At 44.8% G+C, this 11,113-nt stretch overlaps 1 protein-coding gene across 6 annotated transcripts; it reads right to left on the reverse strand.

Moving 5' to 3' along the window:
* Window positions 1–3,532: 3,532 nt before the first annotated feature.
* On the reverse strand, window positions 3,533–9,072 carry SFR1 (SWI5 dependent homologous recombination repair protein 1). Of its 6 annotated transcripts, none has more exons than XM_066355473.1 (4): window positions 8,834–9,072; window positions 6,565–6,686; window positions 5,603–6,010; window positions 3,533–4,180 (listed from the first exon to the last, which is right to left on the reverse strand). In XM_066355473.1, the coding sequence occupies exons 2-4, from the start codon at window positions 6,658–6,660 to the stop codon at window positions 3,989–3,991; spliced, it is 696 nt and encodes a 231-aa protein (XP_066211570.1). In that variant the 5' UTR covers window positions 6,661–6,686; window positions 8,834–9,072; the 3' UTR covers window positions 3,533–3,988. The 6 variants fall into 6 exon arrangements, with proteins under 6 accessions (XP_066211570.1, XP_066211569.1, XP_066211567.1 ...); XM_066355472.1 differs by having other exon boundaries at window positions 8,764–8,884; XM_066355470.1 differs by lacking the exon at window positions 8,834–9,072 and adding an exon at window positions 8,670–8,751.
* Window positions 9,073–11,113: the final 2,041 nt, after the last annotated feature.

An 11,113-nucleotide genomic window follows, 5' to 3' on the forward strand; every position in this document is an offset into this window, starting at 1 on the left:
TAGTCAGTTTTTCTGATTCAGCAAGGTGCCTGATGGTAAGTTCCTGCATCTAAGGTCCTTCAAAATGATCTGACAAGGGGATTGTATGGGATGGGAAGATGGACGTAAGGGTGGAGAAATGTATAGAGAGTACAGATACTTTGTACATAAGATAGGATTGTCAGGGCCCTGGCCGGTTTGCTCAGCAGTAGAGTGTCGGCCTGGCGTGCGGGGGACCCGGGTTCGGTTCCTGGCCAGGGCACATAGGAGAAGCGCCCATTTGCTTCTCCACCCCCCCCCACCCCACCCCACCCCCGGAGGGGCAGAGCATCGCCCCCTGGCGGGCAGAGCTTCGCCCCTGGTGGGCGTGCCGGGTGGATCCCGGTCGGGCGCATGCGGGAGTCTGTTTGACTGTCTCTCCCCGTTTCCAGCTTCAGAAAAATACAAAAAATACAAAAAAAAAAAAAAAAAGAAAAAAAAAAAGATAGGATTGTCAGTTCTTAGCCTTGTCATTTAGAGTTAACCATGCATATACTAGGCTTTTTTTTCCCCTGGTGATACAAATTCTGTGTCACCTAACTTAACTGCCTGGAGGCTCCATTTGCTAATTGTCAATGCCATAAATTTCACTGAATAATGCTCTGTGAATTCCCAGGTCTTAACAAACCAAATAGCCTGTAGGATTTCTGTCTTAGTAGCCACCTAGGTGACTCTGGCAATGTTACTTGCTTGAATGCCACAGCTTCGAGGCATGTATATGTAGCAAAGGTTAGCAGCAACCTCTGGCCCTGAGACTATATTCTAATATTAGCACTTTTCAACAGGACGTTACCTCTGGTTTGGGGCTTGGCTGTGGAAGGGTACATGGGTTATGCACCCCGTCCTACTTTTGATACTGTCCATGGTACTGATTCCGCTCAGCTTCTTATTTTATTCATATTTTATAGCCCTTTAAAATGTCATCTGTATCAGGTCCTGGCCGGTTGGCTCAGCGGTAGAGCGTCGGCCTAGCATGCGGAGGACCCGGGTTCAATTCCCGGCCAGGGCACATGTGAGAAGCGCCCATTTGCTTCTCCACCCCTCCGCCCGCCTTCCTCTCTGTCTCTCTCTTCCCCTCCCGCAGCCAAGGCTCCATTGGAGCAAAAGATGGCCCGGGCGCTGGGGATGGCTCTGTGGCCTCTGCCTCAGGCTCTAGAGTGGCTCTGGTCGCAACATGGCGACGCCCAGGATGGGCAGAGCATCACCCCCTGGTGGGCAGAGCGTCGCCCCTGGTGGGCGTGCCGGGTGGATCCCGGTCGGGCGCATGCGGGAGTCTGTCTGACTGTCTCTCCCTGTTTCCAGCTTCAGAAAAATGCAAAAAAAAAAAAAAAAAAATGTCATCTGTATCATTTAAAAGTAATATAATTAACCACATCAAACACAGTACATGGCTGTAAGCACTGGACTTGAGAGTAGGGCTCTGATGCTGGGTTGCCTGGTTTCAAATCCTGGCTCTGCCACTTGTTTTAAATAACTACTTTATTTTAAATTTCCTCATCTTGAATATTGGGATTTGAAAATTGTAATAGTCAAATGAATTAACATACTTTTTATACTGACACAAAGCAAGCGCTAATTGGTAGCTTTCATTTTTCTCAAAAATGTTATTCAACGGTTTTTAATACAACATACCTTGCTTTATTGCACTTTGCTTCATTGTGCTTCACATACTATTTTTTACAAATTGAAGGTTTGTGGAAACACTGCTTCAAGCAAGTCTATTGATTCCATATTTCCAACAGCATTTACTCACTTCATGTCTATCACATTTTGGTAATTTTCACATTTCGAACTTTTTTATTATTATATATTTGTTATCTGTGATCAGTAATCTCTGATGTTACTGTTGTAATTGTTTTGGGGGCACCACAAACCATGCCCATAAAAGACAGTGAACTTAATGGATAAATGTGTATGTTTTAACTCCGTGATATAAAAACTGCCCACTTTTGCAGTGCTGGTCAACCTGGTCCCATCACGGTTCTAACTGCTCAACCATCTGTTCCTTTCCTTTGGCCTTTTTTATTCCCTGACACACAACAATATTTAAATTAGGCCAACTAATAGCCCTACAATGACCTCTAACTGTAAAGTGAAGTTACACATCTCTCACTTTAAATCAAAAGCTAGAAATGATTAAGGTTAGTAAGGAAGATATGTGGAAAGCCAAGATAGGCCAAAAACTAGGCTTTTGCACAAAAGTTAGCCAGGTTGCACAGGGAAACAAAATTCATGTGACTTACATTATTGTGGTGGTCTGGAACTAAACTGTTTGCAACGCCTGTGGTATGTCTTTAAATGTATTCCATTAAATGGACGTGAAATTCAACAAATTATTTTTTAAAAAGGGATCACTTCATGGGCATCCCTATTCCCCAAACACTCCAATAAGCCTGACTCATATTCTAAGATCTACTTTCTGTTGCTGAAGCAAGTACCCACTATGCTGTTGGAGCCCTCAAAACCCAACAAATGCCTTGGAAATGCCCATTACTGTGCCCCCATCTGCTCTCCCAGAACCAAACTCCCACTGATGCTGGAGTTCCCCCAAGTGAACATGTAAGGGTGGCTGCAGGAGACATGCTAAGTCAGCAGTGGGCAGCTGCAGCCAAATGCCAGGGCCATCAGCAGCCAAACCACTTCCCCTGCCATATTTAGTCCCTCTGGCTGAGCAGCAGTTGGTTGATGAAGGCTGCTAGGCACAAACCAGCACAGCTTCCCTGGGGCGCCCATCTAGGAATCCCAGGGCCAGGGGTTGCCCATGAGAGGCCTGGGCCATTCCTCCTGGGTTCACAGTAGCCAATGACAATGTCTAGAAGGCAAGACTTTGTGTGTGCTGGTGGGTGGGTGGAGGGTAGGTAGGAGGGGATAACAGAGTTTACCGCCATGGGCACTAACAATTGGAATGGATGCAAGAGCAGAGAGTCCTTGGGTCTCCTGCTATGCCAAATATTAAGTTTGTTAGATCATGGGGAATGATTGGACTGAAGTGGGGTACACTTGGAGGAGGGGGCCTAAGAGTAGGCAAGTAATTTTTTTAAGTTTTTTTTTTTTTAAGTAAGTAATGCTATTTTTGCCCTTAAAAGGACTCAAAGGCAGAAATCTGGAAAGCTGTCAGGAAAGACTGGAAGTACATCAGCTTTTCTGCTTCCAAATTTACATACAACAGTTTCAGCCACAAAAAAAGAGATGAGCTTTCTTTTCCTAAGCAGAATTCCAAATTCTCAGAAACTAGGCCAACTTGGGTCATTTGGGGGTACATGGACAGGATGACATAACATTGCACAACAGGGCAGCCAGAGACACAATCCTATAAAGGTGGGCTTCTGGCTGAGAAGTAACTGAACAAAGTAGAGACTCTAATCTACATATTTCACAGATGTAGATGAATGTGAAAGACCTTATAAGCCATGATGTCTGAAGTGCGAGAGGATATGTGGTTTTGTAAGAGATACTCATTTTATTAAATGAGATAAGGAATACAAGAAACAAATTTGAAGAGACAGGAGGGACATAATTTTGGACATATGAGTTTAATTACTTGATAGACCATCCAGATGGAAATAAAGGGATGGAAACAAGGTTCATGAATTTAGGAGACAAACAGGCATTTTTAGACCAGTTTAGGTTTAGACATTAACCAGATTAGATTATTTTTTAACATTTAAAATAAATCATTTTTGTATAAAAAAAGCAATGTATTACAACTAACTGACTTCCAAACTGCCCAAATTATTTTTTAAAACATGATTTAAATTTTTTTTCATATTTCTTTAAATGTCAAATCTTCTTTGGCAAATTTATCCATAATACTTCATTTTCATTTTAAAACTTATTTATCTAACAGAGTCCCCTAAATTGATGTTCATCAAGATAACATTCTTTAATGGTTCCTATCTTCCCTTTAAAATGTACAGGGATTTTTTAAGGTGTCATTCTCAAAGAAATTCTGAAGAAAAAATACTATGAATTAAACACCTATAAATTCTTCTTCATTTCTATTATAGTACAGCACTTTATCATCTAACCCATAGTGGTCTATCAACTCAGTAAGGCTGAGTTTCTTGTCCTCTTCAGACATCGCTGACTGCAACTCATAAAGTAACAACTGACTACAGCTTCTCCACTTCTTTATTAACAACTTCAACTGAGACAGGTCATTCTAAAACAAGAAAAAAAAACAGGTAAATATATGTCAATAACCAGATAGGCACCCTATTTTAACCTACTTAATGAAAGCTGTTAAATCAGTCAAAAGTAGGTATAAAAGGTACCAACATATTTGGTCCTGAGCCTTTTACCTAAGAAAAAGTAGGGTGGTTTTTACAATGATATTTAAATTGAGTTCTATGGCTGTTTTGTTTGGAAAAATCAAATCATGAAACAAGGGCAAAACTATGTAGAGACGCAACATCGGTTGTTTTCTTTTTTTAATTCACTCTATTACAGCAATACTTTTAAAAGTGAGAATATTCAAATTAAAAATATTTTTCAGTATTCACTATCTCATAAAACTCAAGTCATTATATTTAGAAAAATCCTAAAAATTCAAGAGAGTAAATAAGATATACTATTCCATCATCTATTCCACATTTGCTAGGGAAGGAGAAATTGCATATATATACATGAATGATCCAGGTAAAAAAAGATTACCTTCTCCCAAGTGCCAAAATTCTATTTAATTCAATCTGTCTGAGTTGAAATCTAAAATCTTATATAGAGGCCCTGGCCGGTTGGCTCAGCGGTAGAGCGTCGGCCTGGCGTGCGGGGGACCCGGGTTCGATTCCTGGCCAGGGCACACAGGAGAAGCGCCCATTTGCTTCTCCACCCCCCACTCCCTCCTTCCTCTCTCTCTCTCTCTTCCCCTCCCGCAGCCAAGGCTCCAATGGAGCAAAGATGGCCTGGGCGCTGGGAATGGCTCCTTGGCCTCTGCCCCAGGCGCTAGAGTGGCTCTGGTCCCGGCAGAGCGACCCCCCCCCCCCAGGGGCAGAGCATCGCCCCCTGGTGGGCAGAGCATCACCCCTGGTGGGCGTGCTGGGTGGATCCCGGTCGGGCGCATGTGGGAGTCTGTCTGGCTGTCTCTCCCCGTTTCAGAAAAAAAATAAAATAATAAAATAAATAAATAAAAAAAATAAAATCTTATATAGAGTTGCTTTTTTAAATAAAATGCCTGAAAACTTTACTAATTTGAAGGAACAAAAGGTCACTACTAAAAATGCTTTTTATTATGCTCTGTGGCCCATGTTTAACTTTTTAAATCATCCCGTCAGCTGTCATTTCTGTTCCCATTGTACCTGCATCTAATATTTGATACTACTAATACTGCTACATGCTGAAAAAGCTGCAAATGCATATTAAACAAGGGCTGGGACTTTTAAAAAGTTGAAACTGGTGTTCAGAGACCTCTTCTATACTCTAAATCTGACATGTAGGAGTTTTAAGTTGTGGAAAACCAGGTTTCTTGGCTTATTGTTTCTTAAGCTAAAAATCTTATTCTTTTTGAAATTACTTAATCACTTATCTAGAAATAAAAAATTTAACAATTTAAAAAATAATTATGCTATGATTCTGAAATTATTCTCACCTTTGACCTATACATTTTGACTAGTTTTAGTCTCCGAAGAAGGTCTTCTTTCTCCTGAATCTGCTTCACCAATTTCACCTTTTCTTCGTTTAGTCCTTTTTGGGGAATATTCTCATCAAAGTCATTCTGGAAACCACTGCAAGACACGGTATCAAGTGATTGAGATTCACATGCATTGATATTCTTGAAGGTATTTTTCAAATATGAACTTTCTTCAAATTCACTGTCTATGTGTTTTAAATTATCTTGAAATGCCAAACAATTTTCTTCTGTTGAAGATGCTGGTTTCTCGGGAAAGATCTGATCGTTTTCTTCATTCTCTACTTTAAGACGTTTTACCACACTGTAACAGGAACTAAATGAAGATCTAGTTTTCCTTAACCGTTCTCTAAGTGTTGCACTCGTAGGCTGTGAAAGGCACAAACATGAATAATGTTAATCAAGAAAAACATTCTTGATGTAAATAAGTCTACTAGAAATAAAGACCTTACATTTCTACAATACACACCACTAGATGGCTTTGTCTCCATACCTTAAGTAACCATCACAAAATGTCTTTAATTCCTGAATGCTGCATTAGTTTTATTTTAGCAAAGTCAACACTCTTCTACAACAGTGCTGAGACACTTATCTCAGTAAACACAAACATTTGTTCTACAACCTAGCACATGCCTGGCACTGCTCTAGGTACTTCAGTTACAAAGTTTGGCAAAGACCTAGATCCTACCACCAAAGACCTTCATGATACTGCGGATTCAAAGTTCTTCAGTTTGTAATTCTGTAATAACCTGATCTGAAACTAAATAGATTCAAAAATGAAATTTTAGGAGGAAAGTCAAATACATTATCTTAGAAGAAATATACACTTATTAATGCTACACATTATGTTAACAATTTCAGTAGACTGCCACAATACCTAGCAATACAGAATTGACCCACTGAAAGAACTAAGATTTTCATACTTGTTTTTTTGAACTACTTGAATGAGGAGATGGTAGACTGGCACAGCCCTGTGGAGTGCTAGGTAAAATCACAGCGGAGTCCGAAGGACTTTCCATCTTGAAACTGAAATCTGGGTTTGCCTCTAAAAAAAACCAAAAACACAAAATGGAAATCAAATTAACCCACACCTCTGTATATTTCCCAGTTTTTATCAAAAAAATTTTTTCCTATAGGTAACATAGCAAGTAAGCCAGCAGCTTCCTTGTTCATTTAGCTGTGACTTATTCTTGCTCTTTTTAGCTGTTGTTTTCCATTTACCCTCCTAAATAAGGCTGTGTTGGTCCATGTGGGGACTGCTCGGTTTTTCCTGATAAATTAACTAGTTAATGTTTCATTGTAGCAAGAAATGGCACTCAGCCTGACCAGGCGGTGGTGCAGTGGATAGAGCATCGGACTGGGATGCAGAAGACCCAGGTTCAAGACCCCGAGGTCACCAGCTTGAGCGCAGGCTCATCTGGCTTGAGCAAAAGCCCACCGGCGTGAACCCAAGGTTGCTGGCTCCAGCAAGGGGTTACTCAGTCTGCTGAAGGCTGGCGGTCAAGGCACATATGAGAAAGCAATCAATGAACTAAGGTGTTGCAACGCGCAATGAAAAACTAATGACTGATGTTTCTCATCTCTCTCCATTCCTGTCTGTCTGTCCCTGTCTATCCCTCTTTCTGACTCATTCTCTGTCTCTGTAAAAAATAAATAAAATAAAAAAAGAAATGGCACTCAAACTGAGTATAACAGTTACCCAGACAACTTCATGAAGAATTAGTAGCCAGTGGAGCACATGGGGCTAGTAGCACCAAAGCATGAGCTCTCCAAAGTTAGATACATTTTACAGTGTCCATGCAAGGAGCCCATGATTCCTTTGTCTGAGGGCCTACATTCACCTCCTGGCTCAAAGTGGGGCAGGAGAGTTTCTGCAGGGCAGCAAGGGGTAAGGAGTTTCCAGACCCCTGGCCCTATTTACAAATCTTGTTTCTCTTTTAAGTATTTTAAGAGTCTTCCCTGACCAGGCGGTGGCGCAGTGGATAGAGCATCGGACTGGGATGCGGAGGACCCAGGTTCGAAACCCTGAGGTCTCTGGTTTGATGGCGGGCTTCATTTGGTTTGAGCAAGGCTTACCAGCTTGAACCCAAGGTTGCTGGCTTGAGCAAGGGTTCACTCTCTCTGCTGTAGCCCCAGGGTCAAGGCAATATGAGAAAGCAATCAATGAACAACTGAGGTGCTGCAACAGAGAACTGATGATTCTTATCTCTCTCTTCCTATCTGTCCCTGTCTGTCCCTCTGTTTCTGTCACAAAAATAAAAGATTAAAAAAAAGTCTTGGCCCTGGCCGGTTGGCTCAGTGGTAGAACATCAGCCTGGCGTGCAGGTGTGAGGAACGTTAGCTAGTTAAGAACCTTTCATTTCGTTCCGCCAACTTCATAACGAAAGGAAATAAAATTGAAATCTTGATTCAAAGAACATGCTGTCACCCTAAACCTTAAAGGCTGTGGTGCGAGTAGAACCAATGACCCCGGCCCTGGCCAGTTGGCTCAGTGGTAGAGCGTCGGCCTGGCGTGCAGGAGTCCCGGGTTCGATTCCCGGCCAGGGCACACAGGAGGGGCGCCCATCTGCTTCACCCCCCCACCTCCTTTTTCTCTGTCTCTCTCTTCCCCTCCGGCAGCCAAGGCTCCATTGGAGCAAAGTTTGCCCAGGCGTTGAGGATGGCTCTGTGGCCTCTGCCTCAGGCGCTAGAAGAACCAATGACCCTCCAGGCCAGAGGGATAAGGAAGAGAACCGCAGAAAAGACCGAAGTGAGCTGATTTAAGTTTGTTTTCTGTAACAAAGGTATCAACACTGGGGGGAGGGAGAGCGGGACAAAGGGAGAAGTCCTCCTTTCCCTCCCACCATTACAGAAAACCACACAAGCCCTGGAGCCCCCAGGCCTTAGATGCAGTCCAGAGGCCCCCTGACCGCAGGAAGGGAGCGCTATGTGGCTGCTCAGCACGTCAGCTCTTACACAACCACTCGCCAACCGGGACGCTACCTCCCTTCGCCATCCCCAGAGCGCAGAAAACCCGCCCAACCGGAACCTTTGAACGCTCCGCTTCCTGGGGCAGGGCCTCGCGAGAGGCGGAAGGAGCGCGCGTTTGGCTGGACTGACTGACGCGCGCAACTCAGAATCACCGAGAGCAATGGGACTGCGCGTGCGCGCGGCCTCGAGCCTCCGCGAGGGAATAGGGTGGGGCGCGGTTACGTGTGAGGCAGCAGAGACGCGTGATTGGCCAGGTAGTCTGACGCGCCCGGCTCTGCTCCGCCCAGCGCGCTAGAGAGACGGGACTGCGCGCGCGCGCGCGCCGCCGCGTGCCTTGGCTGGCGGCCGGTCGAGTCTGGCCGAGCTGGCTGTAGAATGGCGGATTCTGAGGGGCTGCGCTTTTCCTCGCGTCGTCCTCTCCCTCTTTTCTCCTTGCAAAACCTCTTTTCCTGCTTATTTGTGTTTAGGTTAGTGAAGTTTGTCTGAGAATGCCTTTCCCATTCTCCTGGCTCCCCGTTGTCCGGTGTCCTTGCTCACCACAACAAAGGCCTTCCCTCAGACTTGACTGGACCGAGAGCCGCGGGGACAGCTGTGTGTTAAATTTACAGCTTGTCAGCTCTCCGAAGGCGGAGACCGCAAAAGAGCAGCACTGGGCTAAATGTCTTCTTGAGAATCCAGCATGTTAGAAATCTCTGGGAAGGTCCTGGAGGAGGTAGTTGAGTTCATTTCTAGCCTTTGCTGCCGGAAACGCGGCGGCCCAGTCACGGCGGTGTGCCGCCTCAAAATTTAAATTTCCTCAGTTTGGCTTCAAATCTGAGTTAAAATGTCTACAGTGAAATTGTGGCGCAATGCAGGAAGCAGAACCATCCCTAAGTAGGATTAGGTGGTTCTAGGAGGCAGACGTCTGACAGAAGCAGAGGTGGCCCTTACTGTATACCAGGCAGCGACATCCCTAGTCTAAAATGTCCCGGTCGTTTCCTGAGTGCTTCTGTTGCTGGGCAACGCGAAGTTAACTGAACTGGGTGGCGCCCTGCGTTTGGGCAAAGTCAGCTGAGTCATTTCTGAGTCACAGGAAGGTGGGAATTATAAGGGGCCAGTGTTTTCACTCATAGTGGCCATTTTAAACGTTACCAGAAAGGGGACCTGGCCTGGGGCAGGTCTGCCTGGGCCCACAGGGGTGGGGGGGCTCCCGACTTCCTGCAGGCAAGATTTCACAACAGGAGTCCAGGAGATTTTGAGAGGAAGTTTATAAAGCTGGGAGCAGAGAAGCAAGAAAGGGCCTAGAATAGAGGAAACAGGAGAGCCTAGGTGGGGCTGCCTTGGCTCTCTAGGAACCTTACGGGAAAGAAATGAGCCAACTCTAGGAAGTCAAGAAAAAGCGGGCCTTGGAGACAGGTTCAGGGGCTACTCCCAGGAGGAGCGGAGCTGGCCTTGCCCACTGATCCCCTGGATGCAAGTGTTGCGGGGTCCCTTAGGGCAGTGGTCCCCAACCATTTTTGGGCCACGGACCGGTTTAATGTCAGAAAATATTTTCACGGACTGGCCTTTAGGGGAGGACGGATAAATGTATCACGTGACCGAGATAAGCGTCAAGAGTGAGTCTTAGACGGATGTAACAGAGGGTAATCTGGTCATTTTTTAAAAATAAAACATTGTTCAGACTTAAATATAAATAAAACAGAAATAATGTAAGTTATTTATTCTTTTTCTGCAGACCGGTACCAAATGGTCCACGGCCCAGGGGTTGGGGACCACTGCCTTAGGGTGTGCTGGGTGGGGGGTGGGGGGGGGGCGAGGGGGGGCATCCTGAGGGCTTTTAAGGGTGGAGATTTTAGGGGCTGTCCCAGGGGAAGATTTCAATAGAATATTAATCAGCTTTTTAGATGTGCCCTTTTAGGGTTGTGGCCCCTACTGATTAGTTGGCATAGAGTTCATTTGTCAATGCAGCTTGTCCTGAGGTCAGCCATGGCATTGCTTGTCTAGTTTTGCTGCTTTTCTGCATGGGAAGCTGAAACACAACTGAGGCCTAGCTGTTATTCCTAGGGAAAAAGCTTACGGGTTATTCTCCCCCCCCCCCTTTGTTCTGTCCCCCTCTAAGGGGGTCTAACCTCCATGACTAGCAACATGCCAGGGGAGGAGAGTTTAGGGGATGGTCCAAACTGCATGACCAGCAATATGCTAGTGGAGGAAAGGTTACCCTGAGGGCAAGGTCTTTGATTTCCCCGTTTTTACCCTTTGCTAGACACTTGGGGCTTTCCCCCCTGGTAACCTTCAGTGCCTGGCCTGTAGTCCTTGCTCTGCTCCTGTCTATCTAACTGCCTACCACATCTTTACTAACATCTTTCTGACCATGGCTTAGAAATAGGCAGGACCCAAAAAGATTTAACTGAGTCCTAAGCAATCAATCGGATATAAAAACAGAACCTGAAGACAGCCTAATGCAGTGATTAAAGTCATAAAAGTGGAGACCTGGCCAGGTAAGAGTATTGCCCAATTCCTCAA

The sequence above is a fragment of the Saccopteryx leptura genome, chromosome 13, assembly GCF_036850995.1.
Source record: "Saccopteryx leptura isolate mSacLep1 chromosome 13, mSacLep1_pri_phased_curated, whole genome shotgun sequence".
NCBI classification, from domain to species: Eukaryota; Metazoa; Chordata; class Mammalia; order Chiroptera; family Emballonuridae; genus Saccopteryx; species Saccopteryx leptura.